Consider the following 26166-nt stretch of genomic DNA (forward strand, 5'->3'; position numbering starts at 1 on the left):
GATTGCTCAATTATACTTTTGGAACTTTGAAATTTTCAATAAAGTCCATTTCAGGAACATCGTCACTCCACAGAGTTTTTTGGTTTCTCTTAGTTTCTCTTCTCTGTGGATCTCCTAGGGTCAATTTTTTTTGTTTTCATTTATATGTTCCAGCATCACTTGAAAAAGATGGAAGGCCGACGCCTGGACTTCGACTACAAGAAGAAGAGACAAGGCAAGATCCCAGATGAGGAGATACGTCAAGCCCTGGAGAAGTTTGATGAGTCTAAAGAAATTGCTGAATCGAGCATGTTTAACCTTCTGGAGATGGACGTGAGAGAACTCATTGTTCCTTTATGGGCCTAAATTAATTCATAGGGTTCCTGGTGTTATGGTATCCACACTAACTAAGGGCTCCTTTTACAATGCTGCGGTAGTGAGTCCTGTGTGGCAAATGAAACGCAGCCCATTCAATTCCTATGAACTGCGTCTCATTTGCCATGCTGGTTCTCGCTACAACGACTTTGTAAAAAGGGCCCTAATTAACACAGAATTCTGAATTTGTCACATTTTCTTCATTTAATTTATTAAGGGGTTCTTTTACAAAGATGCAGAGAAACATGGAATTAGCGTGTTCTAATGTAAAACTTTCCCAAGCGCTAAGCCCAGTTTTACTGTAGCTTTGAAGAGGGGCATTTTTTTCTTTTTTGCAGATTGTGTACTAATTTAGTTCCCTGCAAAAAAATAGCATGAGCACAATGAAGGGCAGTGGTAGGTATCCTACTGCTATCTAACCAGCCAATCGGGATGTATGTTTTCTAAAAAACCCTGAGGCAGGCCGCCTACACTATAGGCGTCTGTTGCGGGTGCATGGAGGCGCGTAGGGACGCTTAAGCTTACCCAAGGCTGTGTGTGGGCGTGGTTCCACCTGGAAGTGGCCTTGGGTGAGCTTAAGCAACCCTAGGCATCTCCTTAGGGCCACATAGGCACCTGAAATGTAGGCCAACAAAAGGCTGGTCTACATTTCATATAGACAGGGCCGCTGAGCTGATTGCCACAAGGAAATCTACCTGCAGCGATCAGCTGAGCGGCCGTGGCAGGGAACCCACCTCCCGCGAAATTGGCTAGCAGGAGGGATGCCCACTCCCTCCTGCCACTGACTCCGTCGATCCCCCGAACTCCTAATACCCCCCTCATATCCAATTGGTAGAAGGGATGCTCACTCCCTCCCCGTCGATCCCCCAAACCCTGACACTCCCCAGCACCCACCCAACACACCCTGACATTCCCTCTTACCCCCAAATCCCCCAATACCTCCCGAACTCCCCCATACCTTTAAGAGATGGCCGACAAGAGGGACACCTATTCTCCCCGCCAGCAGGCCCGTGTCTTTCAAAATGGCGGGTCTTCCCAGTGCATCCTAGAGTAGCCTTTGGTATCTGTACAGTTGGTGTCTTAGGCCACTCCCAGTGCATCCCAGAATGGGGAAGGCCTGCCATTTTGGAAGAGGTGGGCTTGTTGGCAGGAGGGAGTAGATATTCCTCTGAGAGGGGCCTTAGGCTTCTGGGCCAGTCAGGGCCTTAGGCCCCTCCACGGTGCATCTCCGGGAAGACCCATCATTGTGAAAAGGTGGGCCTGTCGTCTGGAGGGAATAGGCATCTCTTTGGCTGGCTGAACTACAGAAGATACTGGGGGGGGGGTGTCAGGTTTGGGTGCCAGGGTGGGAGGTTCAATTCTGGGGGTGGCGTCATGGGTTCGGGGGTGGCCTGCTTGCAGGAGAAGGTGGGCATCCCTCCTGCCTATCACGGGTTGGGGGAGTTGTTTCAGGGGTTCTGACAGGAGGGAGTGGGCACCCCTCCTGCTGGGGGACTTTTGATTTGGAGGTTCGGGGTAGCAGCAGGAGGTATTGAGCATCCCTCCTTCTGGCCAAGTTCGTGGGGGTTCTCTGCCGCAGCCACTCAGCTAATTGCGGAAGGAGGATTCCCTTGCCGCGATCAGCTGATGAGAAGGTATCAGGCGTGATTCTCTAATCAGCTTCTGTGACATGGGCGCTGGTTAAAGAATCGGGCCGGTTAGGCGAGGTTGGGCTTCTGTCCATTAGGGCAGACATGATTCTGTATAGGAATCTGGTGTGCAATTCTCATTCGCTTCTGATGCCTCAGCATGCCTAGGAGGGATTCTATAAATGGTGCTTAGTGGTGCCTACATTCTTAGTGCCGCTCGGTGTGGTTGTCATTTAACCACTAGGCATCGCTTATAGAATTCCTTCTAGGCGTGCTTTGGCGTCACTAAGCATCCTGGAAGTAGGCCCTGGTATATTAGGCCAGGTTTTACTCAATCTAATTTACTGGCGCCTAACTCAGATGCCTAGTGACACCTGCGCCTAAGTCAACCATGCCTAGTCTCCTCCCCTAACCATGCCTTCTTTTCAGATACGCATCGTTAGGTGTCAGAAGGCACCTTGACATAGGCATCATTAGGTGTCCTAAGAGCTTAGTGCTGAACTTCTTGTTAATTTAATTTATTTTTTTTGGGTGGCTTAGTCAATTATCCACACCAATTAGGCCAGTTTAAAAATAAGCTGCATGCAGATTCCAAAGATAGGCTTCGCTTGGCATCCTTGATTAGGGTGCCTTGTGACACCTAATGTAACTGATCTAAACATAATCTGACCCTAAGTGCTCTGGTGTTAACCCTACGTTATCCAGTTAGGGCATAATTCTCTATATGGCACCTAAGAATTAGGCGCCGCGTAGTACGGCGCTAAGCTCGATTCTATGAAAGTTAGGCATACTGGTTAGAATCATGCTTAGTGCTGCTTAAGCGGCCTTAGACATGGGCTCCTTAACTTTTAGGTGCACTGTATTTATGCTGGGGTTTTCTTGGCTTAAATGCCTGAACCTAGGTTAGGCACACATTCTACAAATTACGTCTAATTCGATCTATTTCTAAATTTCTTGAATCCAAATCTCGCAATATCTTAATTCATTCCTTGGTAATATCAAAACTGGATTATTGCAACTCTCTGTTGCTTAATATTACTCAAAAGGAAAAACGACAACTGCAAATTGTTCAAAACACGGCTATAAAATTAATCTATGATGCCAGGAAATTTGATCATGTTACTCCACTCTTCAAAGATGCACATTGGCTTCCTATTTGCCAGCGCATACAGTTTAAAGTTCTACTACTTATTTTTAAAAACTTGATTTTCAATGAACCTCAGTGCATTTCTAAAATGCTAATTCCCTATAGTTCCGCACGCGCACTTAGATCATCTTCCCAAAACTTATTAGTTATTCCATCTTTAAAAATTATAGGCACTCGTAGATTAGATATGTTTTCGGTCGTGGGCCCCCAATGGTGGAATTCATTGCCCCAATACATAAAAATTGAAAAAGACATTCCCTCTTTTAAGAAATCTCTGAAAACATTTCTTTTTAAACAGATTTTTAATACATAAACTTTTTAAATATAATAATTTTTCGTTTCAAGAATTTACTTCCTCCTCAATGTTTTACCCTTAAATGTGTTTCTTATTATATGATATGTAACTTTAACCTCCCTTCCCTTCCAATTGTTGTTGGTCTTGTCTAATATCTAGCGTTTATATATTTATTGTATGTTTTTTTATCTTAACTAATTGTATTTTTATGTACATCGCTTTGTATAAAGATATAGCGATTCATCAAATATTTAATAAACCTTGAAACCTTGACCCATATTCTATGATTGCGTGCATAACTCAAAAAATTGCCTTTAACCATGTCTACTTTTTAGATAGGCGCTTTGGACAGCGTGCCTAACTTATAGAATTGCACCTACCAAGTTGTGCACCTAACATTCAATTAATGCCAATTATGAGTCATTAAGTGCCAATTTTTTGCACCAATTAAGCCTATTAATCAATTAGGTTAGGGGCATTCATCGACTAGGTGTGCCAGTGTAGGCAGACTTTACAGACTTTGCTCCTTACTGGCACGCTAATGTGAATGCAGTAGCTGGATAATGCAAAAATGCGCATGACATGCCCCATGCAAAAAAAAAAAAAAATGTATGTAGAAAATAGTTAACGTGTGCAATCATAATATGGTAAATGCTTTAACATGTCCTGCAGTATCCTGTTTTTCCCATGCTAAGCACATGTTAGGGCTTAATGCCCTTTAGTAAAAAAGGCCCTATAGTTTTTACCTAGTTATTTATTTATTCTGCTTAGGATAGTTTTGCCACAGCTGTTTGTAGGTAAGGATCAGTTCTGCATATCAGAGAAATGGACAGATATGTCACGTTTTTGGTCTGGTGCAAATGTGACTGTGGTCTGCAAAAGTTTTACTACAGCTCTGCAAACAATCTTCATTTTGCCTTTCTATTATTTTAGAGGGTTTTTTGCCTTTTAAAATTTCCATGTTCTGATCTCCCTCTTTATGAGTAAATTCTTGCTCTCCTTTCCTGGCCCTGCATGTAACTTTTAATTACCCTCTAGTCTAATAATAATAATAACTTTATTATTATTTACTGCCATACCACATAGTTCTAGGCAGTTCTCATCAATGAGGACTGTACAATCAGTGAAAAAATACAATTAACATGGAAGTACATTCAAGAAAGGTCAAAATTATGATTATACATTAAGATAAAATATCAATGTACAAATTTACCAAATAAATCAGTTTTCAATAACTTCCTAAAAGACAGATAAGAATGAGCCTGAGAAATAATGGTACACAACCAGGAATTCAATTTGACTGTCTGAAATGCAAATGATTTATCTAGAAATCTCTTATACCGACAAGATTTTATAGTTGGATAAGCAAAAAAATGATTTCTTCGAGTGATCTTGTTCGGTTTATATCATTCAAAACGTGAGGACAGGTAAGCTGGAGCCAGACCAAATAGAGCCTTGAAACAAATACAACCAAACTTGAACAATATTCTTGCCTCAAATGGCAGCCAGTATAACTGTTGATAAAATGGACTAACATGGTCGCATTTTTTCAGGCCAAAGATCAACCGAACCGCTGTGTTCTGGATGATTTTTAATCTTTTAAGTGTCTCAGCTCTATGTAATTCAAATTACCTTTTCACAATAAAAGTCAAATATTTCCAAACAAATCCCAAATACATTTTTTATTTGTTTGTTGTTTTACAGAATTGAGGGCTGTGAGAGTGTAACCCCTATTAAATCTGACCCCCCCCCCCACACACACACATACACTTTCTGTGTTTGTTCAGACATACATGTTCTCAAGGTTGCCTTCTTCAGTTGTATCAATTGGCAATAATTTTTATTCTCCCGATTTAAACGAAAAACAGATTCTACTGAATTTGAGCTTTTATTTCATTGGTGTTTTTGTATACTTAACAGGAGAAATAAACTAAAAAAATAACAGACATCAGAGAAACTTCAGTCTAAACACAACACTGCTTCTTTCTGTTTGGTGTATTCATTCCAGCCATTGTTATGGGGGGCTACCAGTTTGTTTGGTTTTTAATGCCAGTGTTACCCGGGTGATGCCACTTTTTCAAACAGTAGGTGCCTGTTTTCTGAATAAGTGGCCTTGAATATTGGGGTGTAAATTTACCCACCCACCCCTTTTACAAAACCTTAATGCAGTTTTTAGTGCCAGCTGCTGCGGTAACAGCTCCGAAGCTCATAAGAATTCTATGAGCGTCAGAGCTAATGCCACCGTGGCTGGCGCTAAAAATTGCACTATGGTTTTGTAAAAGAGGGGGAGGGGTAGTTAAGACAATATTAAGTACACTTTCCTAAGAAAAGTGAACACCCTCTTTTTGAAGATGTATTTAAGTCCAACCCTGACAACTTGTAAAGCAGCCATATCTGTTGTCATTCCTTCTTACTATCCTACCCCCGCCACCTCTTAAGTTCCTTGTAACTTCCACCTTTGTATCATGTATAAATTTACCTCTGTCCTCTATGTCTGCTATAATTAGATAGTAACCTCTTTCGAACAAGGTCCGTGGCTCTTGCATGTGTAATGTCCAGCGCTGCATGCATCTGGTAGCACTTTAAAAATAATAAATCGTAATTGGTCTTAAACTTTGGAATTCTTTACCATTATCTCTTAGATTATTGAATTCTTTTGAAAAATGTAAGACTGACCTTAAAATGTGGTTTAAATTTTATATTCTGTTCTGGGCAGCAGAAGAAGAAGCTGCCTGTTCCTTGTGCTGACCAGCACCGGGGGAGGGGCTATGTGCATGGGTATGCATGTGTGCCCATGTCAAAGGGCAGGAGGAAGGAAGAATAAATATGCCTGTACTGCTTCCTGCCGCCCCATCCAAAGTGCCCATATGCTCAGGGCTTAGAACTTCAGTGTCCAGTCCCATCTTTTAGTCACTATGGTGATCTGGTGTCTGGCATTTGTTGAGCCCTGAAATAAAAATACATTTTTTGACTAGCTTTCAAAAACAATACCCGCTTCATTTGATTTCTGACCTAAAGAAAGTAGATGCGTGGAACAGTCTCCCAGAAGAAGTGGTTGAGACAGAGACTGTGTCTGAATTCAAGAAAGCATGGGATAGGCACATGGGATCTCTTGGGAGAGCAGGAGATAGTGGATGCTGTGGATGAGCAGACTGGATGGGCCATTTGGCCTTAATCTGCCATTATGTTACAATGCTTCTATAACCATAAAGTTCTATGACATCACAATGCGGGTGTAAAGAGCCTTAACCTATAGGAAGAGGAGATGCAAATGTTAAGAGCCTTAGCCAATAGGGAGAGAAGGAGAAGTGGTACCTTGGATTACGAGCATAATCCGTTCCAGGAGCATGGCTCGTAATTCAAAATGCTCGTTTATCAAAGCGAGTTTCCCCATAGGAAATAATGAAAACTTGCTTTGATATGTTCTCCCCCCCACGAGAACCGGCATTGTTCCCCCCGAAGGCCCCCCCCCCGCGAACCAGCACCCTCCCCCCCGCGATCCGGCACCCCCCCCCGCCGCAATCGGGCACCCCCCCAGCATCGGGCACCCCCCCGCCGCTACCTGAGTTCCCCCCAACCCACCAGAACCCTCTTCTTACTTTAGTGTAGCCTCCGCACCGGTTTCCGAGGCGCCGATTTTGCGAATGTTTTGCTCGTCTTGCAAAACATTCGCAAACCAGTGCACTCATAAACCGAGGTACCACTGTAGTGGTTACTGCGGATGAGCAGACTGGATGGGCCATTTGGCCTTTATCTGCCATTATGTTTCTATAGTTCATATATGACACTGAGCATTAGAGGCCACTTCTGTGCCAAATTTTTGGCAAGGAAAAACATTCTAACAGATGCAAGGCGCTGAAATGGGGCAGAACAGCCGATCCATGCAAAAATACACTTACGTGCCCATTTATAGAATAACACCTAAGTTTCTGTGTGGCCATGGGAGGGGCTTGGGCGGGTCAGGGGCATTCTCTTAAAATCCATGCAGTGTTACAGAATAGTGCAAATCCGCACCCAAATTGTGTGCTGGGTTATACATCTGGTTTGAGCTGATGCAATTCCTCATGCCCAAAGATGAGTATGAATCCTAGTGCTACACCTGGGTCTAGCCACCAATCTTGGAATACCTGTTATAGCAGTGTTTCTCAACTCGGTCCTGGAGTACCCCCTTGCCAGTCAGGTTTTCAGGATATCCACATTGAATTTGCATAAACTTGATTTGCACACACTGCCTCCATTATATGCAAATGTCTTTCATGCCTATTCATTGTGGATAGTTTGAAAGCCTGACTTGCAAGGGGGTACTCCAGGACCGAGTTGAGAAACACTGTGCTATAGAATACCAGTGTGTGCCGATTTTTTTTCAGCTATGTGCCATTTACTGAATCCAGCCTAGAATGTATTGTTAGTCCAATAAAAATAGCACCACGGTATCTGCTTATTTCTTTTATTTCTGATATTTCCAGAATGCTTAAGAAGTGCCAGTCCATGCCTGGTGCTTGACCTTTTCCCATGCTAAAATCAAGTGCAGGCCTTTTGTGTTGTGCTTTCTGGGCAACTATCTGCTGACTCATTTCTTTTGCATATGTATTCTCAGATTGAACAGGTGAGTCAGCTTTCAGCGCTGGTCCAGGCCCAGCTGGAGTACCACAGGCAGGCTTCACAGATCCTTCAATATGTTGCTGTAAAGCTGGAGCAGAGGTAAGACGCTGGTCCTGTAGATCGGGCTGCGCTAACTTTTCATACCACTTAATATGCATGTTAATTGCTACAACCTCATTATCTTTTTAATGGATTTAATTCACTAACACATGACCTTTAACCTGCATTAATGTTGAGTGGATTTCCCCTGAGCTTCTGGCTTCATGCTTGTTTGTGGGTATGTGAAAGGGACTGTTTGCAACTATTACAAAATACTGCTGTTAAATTAATTTATTGTGCAAAAAAATTTGACCACGTTACTCCTCTCCTCCGTAAAACACATTGGCTACCCATCACTCATCGTCTCACCTATAAAATACTTCTCCTCACCTTTAAAACAAAATACTCTAACCATCAACATCCAGGGTCCTCCGATCTAACAGTCAAAACCTACTTTCCATACCATCAATTCGTGAACTGTTTTACGATGCCACCCGCAAATCCGTCTTTTCAGTCACCGCCCCCTCTCTGTGGAATGCCCTTCCATTAGATCTTCGATTAGAGAACTCTCTTGTAAAATTTAAAGCTAAACTTAAAACTTTTCTCTTTAAAGAAGCCTATACTTTTTAGTACCAGCTCTCTCGCTTCTCAAACCCTCAATGCTTGTGAAGCCTTAAAACACCAAAACGCTTCTCTTGAAGCGATCCCCACCCTAATGTATCTCCATTCTCCATTTGCCTCCCTTTTTTAAATTAATTTTACTTTGATGTATTTAAAAACTTCCCTGCCCCTACTTCCCTTTTGTTCCATGTACGTCAATGTGAACTCATCTAGTATTTTTAATATTTGATAAGATATTGCTTTTACTCACCTTTTTTTTTTCTTTTTTAATCTCATTATATTGTACACCGTTTAGACACTTTTTTTGATAGATTGTATATCAAAAATAAAGAAACTTGAAATTTGACTGTATGAAGAAAATGGATTCGTATCTGAAGGCTGACATCTGGGGAAAATAAACTCATACATTACCTAGGAATTAGCTTGCTGTGAGATTCATGGCTTCAGATACAAGTATGTATCTCTGCTGATAGCAGTTTGTGTTTATTGTACATTCATGTCATCTGGCTATTAATCATTAGGAAACTGATGAATCTTTACTCAGAAGCTGTGCTGGATCTCAGCTGATCTCATTCTTATCTATTAAGCATGGACAGAGAGTAAGTTAGCTCTTGGTTGCTTAATGGCTTTGATTAATATGATTAGATTCCTGTTATAGTGGTATATTGTACAATCTTTCAGGCCTGGATAAAACAGATTGGGTTTCTAGACAATTACTGTTTTTCTCCCTCAAGGAACAGATCTCTGTCACTCCCACACCCACCCACCCACATGCTACACACGCACAAACCAACATACATATGTCCTTTGTAACAAAATAATACTTACATTTAAATGTATTTAACAAAAAAATACCCCAACAACAACATGTGATTACATTGTATGTCCTCACGGCTGCACTAGTGTCAGTCAGGGTGACGTCTGGTGTACCTTAAATAGAAGCCAAAGTCATGTGTTTAGGACAAGATCCATTCAGACTCCATGTGTCCTCACTTTTCTTGAATTTGCAGGGACAGGCTTGAAATGCCCCCATCTGCCCCGGCAGCTGCACGGAATTCAGTGGAGACACTTGAAAATTGCCCACGGTCCCTGAGCCAAATGTAGGCTGCCAGTTATGATATTTCATGCCAGGATTTCAGAACTGTAATGCCGTTTAATACAATTGGTTTGTACATGCTGATATGGTATGACACAGATTACTCATGTTATATTAATTAAGGACCTGATATTCAGCTGCTGCTGATCAGTGTTTTGCTGCCACTGGCGTTAAACTCAGAAATTCAACGCCAAGCTATGTTTTAGGCAGTGGCACTGAATTTCCAGGTTTCTGGAGCTGTCTAATACATAGCTGGCACTTAACTTACCATGGGCTACCCTATAAAGATAGGACACTTATGTGGTCCATTTAAGTGCTCAGTATCATCAATTACGTAATTGGCCAAGTGCCAACTTTGAACATGGAATGTCCTCAAAACAGCCGGTTTTCAGTTTGATGGTAGCTGGTTATTTTCAGTGGTGCTAGTCGGTTAAGTGCCACTGAAAAAGAGTAGTTAGCCCCAAACAGATGAATTAACTGGCTAGGAGCTGTTTTTGTTCGATGAAATTGCTTTGGATATTGACCCCCCAACGTTGCAGTTTCATTACACTTGTGTAAAACTCTTCCTTTTCTGTTCCAGTCCCTGAAAAGGGTTGATATCCCATCTCTTTTTATTAGAGTTGAGGGAAGGGAATAGCAGCCTGATGTTTTTAGTATTTTAGTTAGTTAGTTATATAGCCTATCCTCCCCAGGAGCCCAGAATGGATTACAAGGATACGTGCACAGTAGTTTTCAGGATCAATAACGAGCTTCAGAAAATTGAGATTTTTTCGATAACATACATGCTATGGGGAAACTAAGAACACACACGCTATAGTGAAGCTACATGCTACAGTCCACTTGTGTTACAGAAAATTTAGACAATTTTTTAAATGTATGACACACCTGCTATGGGGAGGTTGAGAGCACCTATGCTTTAGTTAAACTAAGATAATACAAACTATATATGAGTCTCAGAATGGTATCTGCATGGCCGTAATTGATAAGAGTACAGTATTGGCTGACAGATTCAGATGCCCCGAATTGCAGTGCATCGGTTCCTGGATGGTTAAAGTATGAGACCAGGAGCGAGTTGGTTCGTGAACAGTAGTATCTTTACTGCCTTTCGGAAGGGCAGTAGGCTGTCAATTTCCCTGATAGCAGGAGGGTGTTGGTTCCATAGTTTAGGCACAGTGTATGAGTACGATTGCTTCCGGGCTGTTTCTAGGTGGAGGCAGTTTGCAGGAGGGTTGGACAGCCTGAGTTCAAGTTGCGATTGGAGGAGCCGCCGAGGGTAGTAGATTGGGAGCTTCCTTGCTACATAGTCGGGGGTCAAGCCATGAAAGCATTTAAAGGCTAACATTATTTGTTTGAAGATGAAGCGTAGGTGTATTGGAAGCCAGTGGGCCTGGTTCAGTGTGGGGGAGATATAGTCGAAAGGGCCAAGGGTCTGTAGGAGTCTCATTGCTGCATTCTGGACTCTCTGTACTCAGTGTTGCTCCTTGGCTGGTAGACCTGTGTAAAGACCATTGCAATAATCCAGGCGGAACAGTACAAAGGCATATTACAGCTGGGTGAAGTCTGTTTTGGAGAAGTAATGGCGGATGGGTTTTAGTTGTTATAGGTAGTAGAAGGAGGCGGATACTACTTTAGAGATATGGGCTGATAGTCAGGCCAGCATATAGTGTGATGCCCAGATTCTGTAAAGAACATCTAAAATTTAGGCATTGTTTAGACGTCCAGCAGTAGAATGCTGAGCGCTATTCTATAATGCATAGACATACTATAGAGAATCGAGCTCAGTGCTGCTCAGAGAATCTAGACGCGTCTAAATAATTAGATGTCCTTTATAGAATCACCTTTTAGGAAGGGAGGGAAAAAGATGCTGCCGGTGGGTAAGGGAAGAGAAAAAGAAAATTCTTGCACATAGGTGTGTGGACTGGGAGGAAAAGAGAGATGGTATACATGGGGAAGAGGGAGAATTGTTGGACATGATAGTGGTGGAGAGGAGGGAGGGAGAAATGTTACACTGGGAGGGAGGAGAGATGACTCAAAGTAGGGAGAGATGTCAGATTCCGGAGAAGGGTGATAGAAAGAGGGAAGAGAGAGATGTCAGATCACTGGAATGGGAAGGAGAGAGAGATATTCCAGACCATGGACTGGAAGGGAAGGAGGGGAGAGAGAGATGCCAGATCGTAGAGAGGAGAGAAGGAGAGAGAAGTTAGACCTCAGGAAGGAGAGTGAGATGCCAGGCCATGGGAGAGGAGAGAGATTCCAGGCTATGGAAAGGAGAGGAGAAAGATGCCAGACCACATGAGTGGGGAATAGGGAAGACAGAGTTGTCCGACCATGGGAGAGGGATGAGATGGTGCACAGGGATGGGTGCGGCAGGGAAGAGATAAGAAGAAATGCTTCTTATGAATAGATGGGAATAGGGGAAAAGAAAGAGGGAGGAGATGGTACATATGAATAGATGGGAAGGGATAGATTTTGAGAAGAAAGCAAAAAAATGGAAGAAAATTGAGTGTTAAAAGTTAATGCTAAAGATGGATGTATGGCAGAAAGTGAAGGAGAGAAAAACAGCAAATGGATAAGGTGGTCCTGGATATGCAGTTAACAGCACAGACAGAAGGAAGTGCAGCCAGAGACTGGGAAAAGATGGTTTGAAAAACAAAATCTGTAGACAACAAAGATAGGGGAAATGATTTAATTTTCAATTTAGTGATTGAAATGTGTAAGTTTTGAGAATTTACATTTGCTGTTTATATTTTGCATTTGTTTCTATTTCTCGGGTTGTACTGCTTGCAGACTCTTGCATCTTAGGGTTTCATTTGTATATATTAGTACTTTTAGTTTGTAGTCCTATATTTGCAAAGGGGTTATCTGTATTCTGCATGTGTGACCAAGGCCAGGTGTTCTGGTAGGAATGAATGTTGAGAAGCATACAGTATGCTTTGCGTAGTTTGATTAACCATTATGTATTGCGTAGTTTGGTAACCATTATGTGTTGTTAATAAGATTATGTTGTATGTATACAGTATATGAAAAATGAATAGAAAAATGGTATTGCAATTAGTACTATTATGGGGGAGAGGTCTGGGGTGGAGTTTTTGGGCCACCCCAAACAAAAAGCATTCCGCTGCCTATGATTTGTTGTGTTAAATCTCAGAAATAAATGTCTGGTCTATTTAGTTTTTGAATTCCACAGTAAGCTAAACAGTTCAATACTTGCATTAGAAATCGTATCTTATCTGCAGTCATTATTACTTTAAAATTCTGCCTCTGTATCCAGAGGTTATTGTTTTATACCTGGGGCTCCTGGGGGTCTTGGGAGTGTGGTGGAGGACTCTTGTGCAGTGCTGTTTGCTTGCATAGCAGCTGGAGCACAGCTACAGCTTGTATTTAATTAAAATAGCTCACAGTCAATTAAATAATTCTAGGGAGCTTAAATTGTGGGGGATTTTTTCATACAAGTAAAGTTTGGTGTCTACTAATTTATGTGTTGCCTTGTAATATTTAATGCCAAAATGTTTTAAACTATTATTTTAAACCTGTATAAAAATTGAGAAGTGTAGCTATGCCTGAGCGCTATGAGAGCTGAAGGCTGACTGCACTGGTCTCCGATTTCTAGCAACACAAGGTGTTGTGGGGAGAGTGAAAGACGCTAAGGGAGGTGTTTCTGTGAGAGAGAGCACACATGAGTTGTAAAGGTTTGAAAAACTAAGATTATTTGCTTGACTTTTATTAAGAAACAGCTTAAATATGAGTGAGTGAACTGTACTGAAGTGTTTGGAAGTACCGTATTTTCACGCATATAATGCGCATACGTGTATAACACGCATACGCGTATAGCGCGCGGGTCCAAAGCATTTCTGTAAAAAAAATTCTATATAGCACGCACACGCGTATACCGTGCATGCTGCTAAAACCTCCTCCCGCCTACTCCCTCTTCTGGCCTGCGAACCGGCATCCTCCCCCCCTGCTTGCGTCACCCCCCCCAGCACCACAAAGACATCTCTTACCCGATTGGGCACCAGCACCAATGCACAGGATGTGCCAGTGCCAGTGCCCGAAAATCCTCCCTCGTTGGGCTGGGCTGGGCTGGGCGGTGCGAGGGAGATCCTCCTTCTTCCCTGTGCCGGGCTGGACTGGGCTTTGAGCATTTGCGCATGCTCAAAGCCTTCTGGTCTCGCTCTCTCCGATCGGGTAAGAGATGTCTTTGCGGTGCTGGGGAGGATGTAGGATCGCGGGGGAGGGGGTGACGCAAGCGGGGGGGAGGATGCCGGTTCGCAGGGGGGATGCTGGATCGGAATGAAAAAAAAAATTTGTACAACGTGCTCACACATATAACGCGCATGGTTATGCACGGTTTGTAAAATCATGTATAACGCGTGCGTTATATGTGTGAAAATACGGTATTTATTTCTCAGATGTGATCTCAAGTCCGAGTATTGCTTGAGTGAATTTAATACTTTGAAAGAAGTTTACTGAATCATTAGGAAAGAAAATGATTTATTGCTCTAGCAAATTCTAATACTGTTTCGTAGGTCTGTTTGGGGAAATAGTTTCTGAAGTAGCACAGGTCTGAGTACTTGATTTTATATCAAAGAAAAATAATACTGGCAGAAAGAATTATAATTTTGCAGTGAATACTCAGAAAACAAATTTTAAACCTGTAACTCTGGTACTGTGACTTTAATTTGGTGCACTCAAGAGGTGTAATTACACAGAGAAGCAAATTATAGCTGATTAACTCTGAAAAGAGGACCAAGACCTGTTCTGTGAGGATTGAACAGAGAACAATCCCATTTAAAGGAAATACTTTGAGTGTAAAGTCTCAGTGCTGGTGTGATACAACTTTAGGCCCTTCCAGAAGCTCTTCCTATTAAATAGAGCAGGGAAAAGGGAAACAGCTAGAGATGATTTGATAGAAAAAGGATTTGTGCTTATCTCTTGATTTTCTTTAATTATATTCTCATTCTAAGAGTCTAATAGGCAGGAACACCAAAATAATTGCACACTTTGAGGTAAGATAGTTTTTTCCTTATATTTAATATTAAAGCTAGAACAGGTACAAAAAGACCAAGTTTGACAAAAAGAACTTCAGCACCAAGACAAATTAACAAAAGAAGATAATCGAGAAAGTTGGAAGACAAAAATTAGTTGGAAAACAAAGCACATGTATGAAACTTTATTTCTTCTTAGAGAAAAAAAAATCCCAAAACCAAAACCTGAAAGACAGTAATACTTACCCGATTGGTTCTTTTAGGGACCTGATAGACAAAATCAATTTAAACCCAAAATTTTTTTGACTCATAGATATCAAAAAAGTTATCATAAAAGGAAATATTGAAATTGATACTTATCTGACTCTGTTAAGATTTCTTTCAAGGAAAGCTGAGTAGTGCAAATTGTAGTTTATTGGATGTAAACTAGAACTAGTAGTAGATAGCTAACCTTTTTAAAATATCATTTTCAAATTTGTTAACACTGTTAGGGCCAGATTCTATAAACAATGGCTAACAATTGTCAATCATCCATTAGGTACCACTTATAGAATCCTGCCTAGTGGCATCTAGGCATGCTTAGGCGTCACTAGGCATCCTAGAGGTAGGCGCTGGTATAATAAACCAGGGCTTTCCTGACCTAATCTCAGATGCCTAAGTCAACCATATCTATTCTCTACCCCTAACCATGCCTACATTTCAGGTACCTCTGACATCAGAAGATACCTCCACTTAGGCGTTGCTAGGCGCCATGTGGAATTCCGAGCCTAACTTTTAATTTTAATTTTTTTAATCAGTTATTCAATAAATTTCAAAGGTGCAGTCATTTACCATCTGAAACGTGCTAGGTACTAAACATGAAATGTTAAATGCAACATAACATACTTGCACAGGCTTATTCAAAAATTTAGAGAAGGAAAAAGCCTCAGAACCCAACCCTTGCCACCCAGAAAATGTGGCTAAAAGTGTCAAGGGTACTAACCTCACTTGCATAAATATCCAGTGCAATAATCCGGTGCAATATTGTAACAATATCAAGATAGAAAAACAACTTATCTCTTGTGAACGATCAACACACCAATGATGGCCAGTGTTTCACAATTTATGCTGCCTCAGGATGGAAAATCGCCAATTGATCCTGTGGTAGAAAAACAGTGTCAAAAACTTGTAGACTTGTTGTTTTCATCTGTGCTGATATCATAAAATAAGCGTACCTTTTAATGGAATGCAAAAGCAGCATCTCCTTGCACTCAAAGATGGCCGATGCCACTGCCGGCTTGAGATTAAGAGCGTGTGACCTCACATACCAGAAGTGACGGCACGGGCTGATCTCACAGCCCTGTGCCTTCCCCAAAAGGTGTCAAAACATATTGACAGCACAAAAACTATTTACAGACACTCGGAGAAGCTCTGTGCTAGCATTTGAAAAATTTAAATGCTGACATTTGGAAAAACTATGTGCTGACATTCAGAAAAATTGACACCACTTCAACTTTAAGTTAGGGCCCTTAGGTTCCTCACTGTTCAAAGCATGTATCCAAAATTGCTCAAGTTGTAGCAGGCGCTTCTTTCTATTGAATGAACCCTCTGGTACATGATCAATGATACAGCAATGTAGATCATCAAATCTATTACATTACATTAAAATACATTTCTAGACCGCAGTACCTTCCAGATCGATGCGGTTTACATCATCGAGAGACTGTACATCAAAATGAAATACAAGAGAAATATCATCTTTCTTACTTTCCTAAGAATTTTACAAAATAATTTTCGAAAATGCATATATGAAATCGAAAAAGCAAACAAAATACGCAGCTCTGAATCCCAACTATCAGCCTGATATGCAATTGTTCGATGTAAAAATTTCTTGTAAAGACATCCTCATACTGAAGGGTACACAAACAATGAAGTTATCCTTAGTGGACAAACCGCCTTTAAAAATGTAAATTGTTCTAGTAAATAACCAGGTGCCTGACCATGTAAGGCTTTATAACAGAGCGTCGCAAATTTAAACCAAACCCTGGCCTCAAAAGGCAACCAATGGAGTTGTCTATAGTATGGAATATGGTTGTGTTCTAAACAATGTGTCGCCAAAAGGGCTTGCAGTCTGTTGTGTAATAAACAACTTTTATGTTCAGTAACCCGTGTTTTAAAGGGACAAGTGGTCTGTTTTTCTATCTTGTTATTTTACAATATTGCACCGCACAGAACTTTTTTTCAGCAACAGAGGAGGTTTTTTATAATGCCAGTGAGGTTAGTACCCTTGACACCTTTAGCCACATTTTCTGGGTGGCAAGGGTTGGGTTCTGAGACTTTTTCCTCCTCTAAGTTTTTGAATAAGCCTGTGTGAGTATGTTATGTTGCATTTAACATCTCATGTTTAGTTCCTAGCACGTTTCTGGTGGAGTTATATATTAGTTGTTAGTTGAATTTCACCATACTTGTATCGTTTTGGCAGTCAATTTCCATGCCATTTAAGCTAATTGATTGAATTTAGGTTAGGTGCGGATTTTGGAAAGTCAGAATTTGGATGTTTCATACTGTAGTTCATCCAAATGACAAAGAGGTGTGTTTTGGATAATTTTGAAATGGGAATAAACCTCCATGTCTAAAAAGAAAGGTATTTTTATCTAGATCTGTTTCAGTCATGTCCAAAAAGGTGCTCTGATTGAGTAACTGACTAATGGAAGGATTAAGGTATGACCCTTCCTTAATTTCCCAGCTATCTACGTGTCTAATGATCAAATCTCCAACTACAGTGGTCATCCTCCTCCTCCTACTACTATTTATCACTTCTTTAAACTTTACCTTCTCAGAAGAAATGCCTGGAGACACATCCTTGGTGTAAGAAGATATTGCATTCCTTGGAGGGAAAGTGCTGGCTAAAGGATCACTTCCTGCTTCTATGGAGATGCTCTCCCTTCATTTTCTATGCACATCCAACAAACTGCTAAGACCTGTCGCTTCTATCTCTACAACATCGCTAAAATTCACCCCTTCCTCTGTGAGCACACTACCCAGACCCTTTTCCACACTCTTGTAACCTCACACTTAGATTACTGCAATCTACTTCTAACTGGTCTCCTGCGGTGCCGCCTCTGCCCCCTGCAATCTGTGCAAAACTCTGCTGCATGACTCATCTTCTACCAACCTCACTACACTCATGTCACCCTTGTCCTTAAATCACTTCACTGGCTCCCTTTCTGCCTTCACATACAGTTCAAGCTCCTATTGATGACCTACAAGTGTGTTCATTCTGTTGCCCCTCAATATCTACCCTCTCTTCTCTCTCATTATACACCTTCCAGAGAACTTTGTTCCTCAGATCAGCTGCTCTTAGCTTTACCCTTCTCCTTTGTTCCTTTCATCTAGCTGCCCCATATGCCTGGAATAAACTACTCGATTCCCTTCCCGTACCTTGTTTAAAGGTAGACTGAAAACCTACCTTTTTGATATAGCCTTCAATCCATAATTCTATTGCCCACTGCCCTAGCCAGCAGATTAACCATTCCCCCTAACTGTATCAACGGCATCCTGTTTATTTAGATTGTAAGCTCCTTTGAGCAGTTACTGTCTACTTCATGACTCTGTACACCTCTGAGTATATCTGGTAGCACTATAGCAATAATTAACAGTAGTAGTAGTAGTAGGTGGCCTTGCTCCTCCATTGTAACACAGAGGTTGCCAAACTGGAGGTGGAAAGTCTCTACTATATGTCCCTGTGGGCCCCCTCTATAAATCTCTCTGTCTGTCTGAGCTCCTCCAAGTCTGCTACTCTAGCCTCTAAAGATGGAAAATGCCCCTTCACACATTATATTACATGGGAAAAGTAATGGTTGAGAGTCCTCTAGGTTTTGTTTTCTTTGTCATAATAAGACCAAAAATTGTCCCAAATTGCACAATACTTTTGTCCCGTTGAGGGAATGTGTAAACTTTTCAGTTCAAGCTTGGAGGAGTCTACTTGTACTTGCATCCAATTTTTCAAGATCTTTATACCCACGTAAAGGTAATTTCCCTGAAATATTCCTTGCTGGATCCTGATGCAAAGTTTGACATTTTGCCCTTCTTTATAATTCAGACAGCACATTGTCTGCCACATTTTCATGTTGAACATGATGTGCCCTGTACAATTTATTCTCAAACAGCGTAGAGTGCTATTGAAGGCTTTTTTATATTCAATCCATGCCACGTTGAGGTTTCTAGTTTTCTTACAGCTGAGTACGATAGCTTTATTCGGCATCCCCTTGTCTTTGATTCCATTATTAATAAAGTCTATACACTCATATATTGTATCTGTAGATAAGTAGGCATGCATATATTACTGGTTGGTAGGTTATGGGAGATATTACATGAGTCTTCCTTTAGAAGTAAAGGTCTTCTGTCTGTTATTACCGTGTTTCCCCGAAAATAAGACCCATCCCATAAATAAGCCCTAGCATGATTTTTAAAGATGCTCCTAATATAAGCCCTATCCCAAAAATAAGCCCTATTAAGATCAACCCCTGAAGCCCCTCCCAAAAGTCCCAAACACTCCCCGACTCCATCCCTGACACTAGTGCTGCCCGATTCACTGGTGGCAGCGCTTACTCCCCTCCCCCCATGTGCAGCATCTTTCCTTCCTCTCCCTCCCATCCCCCTGTGCAGCAGAACCCCACCGATCCTCTCACCCATCTCCATGTGCAGTAACTTTCTGTCCCTCCCATCCCCCTATTCAGAAAAACCCCACTGACCCTCCCACCATGAGACTGGCATATCGTACCACCGAGGCCTTCAAAAACAGCAGCGGCAAAAGCGCTCTAAATGGGCTACTTCGTGGCCTTCTTTGCCGGGGCCTTCCCTCTGCCGTATCACTGATGATTGATGCAGCAAAGGGAAGGCCCCGGCGGGGAAGGCTGAGAAACAGCCCGTTCAGAGCACTGCTGCCACTGCTGTTTTTGGAGGCCTTGGAGGTACGATATGTCAGTCTATTTCTCTCTTGTGCCCACTGGTTATGCAAATTTCTCTTAAACCTTTCTGTTTCAGCTATTGGTAGGGTACAAAACTTGTACTGTGAGCCCACTAGAGATGAAGAAAGTACCTGGATATAATTTATAGACTGCTTTGGTTGTACCAATTCACCGCTATCCCCACTGCTTTTCAATGTTTACATGTCCTCGCTGGGCTTGCAATTAACCCAGCTAGGTATAAAATTATTAAGTTACGCAGATGACTTTACGATCATCATCCCATTTGCTAACTCTATCTCCGAAACTTACTCCGAAGGCATCAGAAGCTATAAATGTGATGGAACAATGGATGACAGACTTCAAGCTCAAAATAAATTCAGAAAAAACAAAATTCTTCGTTGCTTTGCCACATCCGCTTGACACCAAAACACCACTATGCATTAACGAACTTAGTTACCCTATTCAGTCTACCATGAGGATACTGGGTGTAACTCTGGACCAATGCCTAACCATGAAAGACCAGGTGGACTCCTTAATCAGAAAGGGATTTTTCACTCTCTGGAAACTGAGATCCATTAAATCTTATTTCGATACGTCAGCATTCAGAATCCTGGTACAATCCCTCGTACTAAGTCAACTTGACTACTGTAACATCGCATATCTAGCAACTTTCCAAAAGAACATGCGATGTTTACAATTAATGCAAAATGCTGCGGTCAGACTAATCTTCGGGCTAAAGAAATTCGATCACGTGACACCTTACTACCGGGAGTTTTACTGGCTACCAACGGAAGCACGCGTAAAGTTCAAATTCACCTGCTTCTGCTTCAAAGTACTATACAGACTTGCCCCTAAATACATAACTGACCTTTTCAGCCAACAAACTCAAGAGAAGCTCACATTCGAACTTCGTTTCCCCCCCAGTCAGAGGTTGTAAACAGAAAAACACCATGAACACCTTCTCTCACATCAAGCAGCATTATGGGGTAAAGATCTAGATCAATTGCTTTCGCCCATTACCGTACTTATGAAGAATTCAGGAAGCGTCTGAAAACATACCTGTTCCTGAAGTATCTAGACAACTGACCCATATTTCGCTTTCTCCTCAACAATGGTTTTCTTGACCTATTAATCTCTTTCTTACACCTCTCCTAAGTTCAATCAATTTGTACCTTCTTTTAATCTTTTGTAAACCGCATAGAACTTCACGGTACTGCGGTATATAAACTGCTATTATTATTATTATTATTACTACCATAGAAAGAATATATGAGGGGCTGCTGAAAAGTTCTCAGCCCAACCTAGAAGAGAATGATGTGGAGCCATGAAACTTACAAGTTGTTTCACACTTTTCTTGACACTATTCATTTCATTTCATCGAAATGAAAAGTGTGGATTAACTTGTAAGTTTCATGACTCCACATCATTCTCTTCTGGGTTGGGCTGGGAACTTTTCAGCGGCCCCTTGTAATAATAATAATAGTAATGTTAACTTCACTAATATTCTTTCTCAGTTCTTTGGGTTCTGTCTAGAAGCTTACTTTTGATTGTTTTCTCTTACAATTGCAGCTTTTTTGTCTTTTTCCAAATTGTTACTGGAAAATATGAATTTAGTTAGTGTCGGACATTTCAGCATATCTTATTTTTTTTTTTTCATTGTTTTTGGTATCCTTAAATCCTTTAAAACAGCAGACCTCAGCCTTTTTTTTATTTTTTTTATTTTTTGCACCAGGGACCGATTTCATGCAAGACAAATTTTCCATAGACCGGGGGGGGGAGGGAGAAATTCAAGCACATAATTAATAAAGTGCATAATATATAATCTAATTATTATATATATAATATAAATGTAATTATTACATTTTATATTATGTACGTTATTTCTAATATTATTATATTATAATATATTAATACAGGAGGAAGCTTTTCCTGGAGGGCGCAGAGAATCTAGAAAGCAGGGACTTTTCTGAGTGTTTGCTATTACCTACTGTTTTTCTCCGGAGTGCTTCCCCGACATTAAAGTGCCTATTGCCAACAGGCACTGGAGACCATTGGATCCTGTAGCCCGGGAGATAAGAACACGCTTCCTCCTGTGGCACGTGGCCTCAGGGCATGGCTGGAGGAGCGTGCCCTGAGGGGCAGGTCATGCGTCTTATGAGCCCCTTGGGAGCCACTGGAGCCTCTGGAGTAGAAGCAGAGCTAAGTTAAGCTTAAGTTTATTTTGCTTTGGATTTTGTTCCTAGATTGGCAATGGGAAAACGTAAAGGGAAACCTTGAGTCTCAACTCCGGTTATGGCTGGACCCATGGACAAACATTTGATATTACCAGGTACTTTAAGGCCAATAGATAAACCTGATTCATTTTCGGGAGCTTCCTTGAGCTCTCTAGAGCATACTCTCCCCCTCCCTCCTGATCTTCCTAGGGCTTGGAACCTATAGGCTCTCAAGCAGCTTCTTTTGAAGCCTCCGACCCCCAGCAGGCTTTGGAGATTGTATTTTCACAGATGCCTCAAGTTTTTCCTGGAACAATTAGCCAGGCTGAGGGGCTGGAAGAAAATCCAGAGGAAGTTGCTTTAAAAGCCTTGTGGACTCTTAATATGAGGATGAAGGTAATGTTGAGAAAAGTTACTAATCAAGTTCAGGTTTTCTCCAAAGAAGTACAGTAGTAGATAAATTGGGAATGTAGATGCCAACATTGGGAATCTAGATAAACGTACAATCTCTTTGGGAAAGCAGATAAAGAATCTACAGACATCTATGGTGGCATCTACAAAAGATTCTTTGAATATTCATTATAAGTTAGAAATGAGTGAAAATCAGGTTAGAGCAAGGAATCTAAGATTGGTAAATTTTCCATTGACCCATTTGTTATCCCCTGAGATACTTTTGAGAAGGTATCTCAAGGAGATACTTGGGGTAGTTAACTCAGATACTTTGATGTTCTCTAACTTATTTTATATACCTCAAAAGAAAAAAAATTCTGGTAGAAGGGGGAATGGATCAGTTGAGTGCTGTAGATGTAGATTTAACAAAATTTCTAGAAGATTCTCAAGAATTGATCCAAACCCGGGCTACTTTGTTAATTTCCTGTGCAAATGAATTAGATAAAACTTTAATCTTGAAATTATATTTCCAAAATAGAGAGGCAAAATTCTGTGGAGATAAGGTCTTAATGTTTCCTGATGTGGCAAAGGCTACTCAACATAGGAGAAAAGCCTTTTTGGCTTTGCGACCTAAAGTTCTTGAAATTGGTGCAATGTTTTTTCTTAAATTTCCCTGTAAATGTTTGTTGCATATTCAAAACAAAGATTATGTTTTTTGGGACCCATTTCAATTAGAATTATTTCTTAAGGGAAAGAAACAAGACTAGTTATTAGCAATTCTCAGTGGGGTTATATATAAGTGTAGCGCCATATGAAGGTATATAGGTTGTGAAGGGGGGAAAGTTTATTTTCCTCCTTCTATTCCTATTTTTTGATTTCTTTATGTTATCTGAATTATAAGAGTTGTCTTCCTTCAATTGTGGGCTAGATGGATATTCACCTTAAGTAGTTAATTTGATTTTGGATGATGTATAAATTACTTTGAAATCCATATCTTATTATGTTTAAATGGATGTAATATGTTGAAAATACTTAAAAAAAAAATATATATATATATTAATACAACTCACCATAATGCAGAATCAGTGGGAGCCCTTAACATGTTTCCCTACAACTAGATGGTCCCATCCCTATGCCCAACAATTTTCCTCTTTCTTCATTTCCCCATGTGCACCATCTCCCTTTCCTTCTCACTCAGATACCCATGCCAAACAATTCACCCTTTCTATTCCCTCCCCCACCTCAACATCTCTTTCACTCCTATGCCCCAAGTTCAGCATTCTTCCATCCTATGTCCCAAGTTCATTCCACCCTCCCTTCTTCTTTCTTTCCATCCTTTGTCCGAAGTTTGTGCTCCCTCCCTTCTGTGTCCCAACGTGCCTTCTTTCTCTCTCATGTCCCAATGCTCCCCTCTTTGTCCTTCCCGCCCTCTCTTTTGTGTCCCAAGTTTGTGCCTCCCACCCGCGGGTATTTATCTGTTTCAAGTTGTTTATTTTTGATATACCATCTATCAAAACAAATGTCTAAATGGTGTACAATATAAAAGAAATTGTAGAAAACTGTTAAAATTGGTAAATAAAAACAATATTTTGTCATATATTAGAATACTAGGCAAATTCACATTAATGTACATGAAAAAAAGGGAAGTTGGGAAAGGAGAAGTTGTTTAAAATACATCAAAGTAAAATTAATAAAAACGGGGAGGTAAAAGGGGAGTGGCAAGACATTAGGGAGGGGATCGCTTCAGAAGAAGTGTTTGATGTTTCAGAGCTTCACAGAAATTAGAAGTCTGAGAAGCGGAAGCTGGTACTAAAGAGTAAAGGCATCTTTAAAGAGAAAAGTTTTGAGCTTGGTTTTAAATTTTCCAAGCGAGTTCTCTAATCGAGCATCTAATGGGAGGGCATTCCACAAAGAAGGGGCAGTAAATGAAAAAATGGATTTACGAGTAGTTTCGTAAAACAGTTTGCATATTGACGGTATGGAAAGTAGGTTTTGATTGTTAGATTGGAGGGTCCTGGATGATGAGTGTGGGATCAAAAGTTTATTTATAAATGCTGGTTGGTTAGAGTTTTTGTTTTAAAGATGAGAAGGAGTATTTTATAAGTGAGACGATGAGTGACCTGTTCTGGCCAACTCCCTCCTCCCAGCCACACTTCTCTTCACAAAGCTGCAGCTGCGGTTCCTATACACAGCTGACCCGGAAGCCTAGAAGGAAGATCTCTTATGCCTTACCTCTGTATCCTGCTCACCTGTTTTTGGATGACTTTACATTGTACCTATATTCGCTGATTGTCAAGCTCTTCTTTGTTGTAAACCGCCTCTAACTACTACGGCTTTGGCAGTAAATAAGAATAAAATTATTATTATTATTATTGTAATGTAAATAAAATAAAAATTTCTGTGTGGCTCAGTTCAGCACAGCCCATGGCCCGGTACTAGTTCACGGCCTGGTGGTTGGGGACCCTTGCTTTAAAGATACTCATCTAACAGTGACATCTTTGCACACAGTTATTTTATGTTCTCCTCAGGATGAGTTGTTATCTTTCTCTTTTTCTTCTGGTCTTTTGTCCTTGTTGGTAGGAGCCTCTGAATAATGATTTTTGTTGCACTATATTGTATCTAATTTCTTTCTGTGATATCAGTAGATGGTCCTTTTATGCAGTCTTTGGCTTTATCGATCTTATCATGCTTTTTACTTTGGGTGTCAGATTTAACCTAATCACTCTTTTTCCTGGATCCCGGCATTTATATCTATCTCCACAGAAGCCAGGTGCTCAGTCTCCAGCTCCCCGTCCTCCAGGCCTTTGTCTCCTGCCTTTGCTGCTCTCGTCTCCTGTGTGAAACCTTGTTCTTCACTGATATTTCACCCGTTACCTCCTCCAGTTGACCTGGCTGTTCTGGCACCTCTCTTCTGGTGCTTCTTCATATTTTATGTTTATTTGATACTCCGCAAAGCTAAAGATAAAATCTAAGCAGTTTGCAATGGAAGAATAAGGACAGGAGTGAATGGACAGGGAAAGATATACAAGGCAGCCTATGTTACAATCATGAATAGAGAATAATCATATAGGAATATAGATTGACTAAATGATTTAAGTTAATAGTTTAATTTAGTAAGACACAGAAGGAAGGGTATTGAGAACAGGAACATCACTCATCAGCTAATAAGGAATGTCTCACCAAAGTAACAGGTTTTCGATGCTGTTTTAAACTTTCTGGGTTTTCATAGCTTTAACAATGCAGCGGAGGAAACATAATGAATGCACATACTTTTGATCCAAAGAAAAAGACGAATCCAAATGCTACGGGGGTTCAAAGAAGATTTAGATAAATTCCTGAAGGATAAGGGGATTGAGGGGTACAGATAGAAGTAGAGATAGGTTATAGGAAAAGTCAGGGACCACCTAACAGGTCATGGATCTGATGGGCCGCCGCGGGTACGGACTGCTGGGCACGATGGACCTCTGGTCTGACCCAGCGGAGGCAACTTCTTATGTTCTTATCACAATACAGTTGCTAACAATGTAACTCATTTTAAAAGAGAAAAACATCCAAACAGTGACATAAAGTGGCATTTGGATGTTTTATTTGCTAAGGGGCTCATAATCGAAAGAGAAAAACGTCCAAAAACCGGCCTAAGTCGGCACTTGGATGAACATTTCCCAAATACATCCAAGTGCCGATAATAATAACGGCAGGCCTTTAGTGTTGGATGGTTAAACAAATGTACTCTGCATGTGGGTCTGGATGAACAATCTAAGTTAAAATGGGGAACCAAGTACATGGGGGGCCGAACCAAGAATGGATTTGAAACAGAGACAGGCAAATTTGAACAGCACTCTTGCTT

General features: G+C 41.0%; 1 protein-coding gene across 3 annotated transcripts in view; it reads left to right on the top strand.

The window, feature by feature from the left end:
• Positions 1–26166, top strand: part of SH3GL2 (SH3 domain containing GRB2 like 2, endophilin A1) — a 265872-nt gene that overhangs the window by 217228 nt on the left and 22478 nt on the right. For all 3 annotated transcript variants that reach the window (XM_033920569.1, XM_033920579.1, XM_033920589.1), the window contains 2 exons: positions 154–312; positions 8022–8125. In XM_033920569.1, coding sequence (XP_033776460.1) covers positions 154–312; positions 8022–8125 — 263 coding nt within the window. The remainder of the gene's footprint in view (positions 1–153; positions 313–8021; positions 8126–26166) is intronic.

Source organism: Geotrypetes seraphini, chromosome 1 (assembly GCF_902459505.1).
Source record: "Geotrypetes seraphini chromosome 1, aGeoSer1.1, whole genome shotgun sequence".
Taxonomy (NCBI): domain Eukaryota; kingdom Metazoa; phylum Chordata; class Amphibia; order Gymnophiona; family Dermophiidae; genus Geotrypetes; species Geotrypetes seraphini.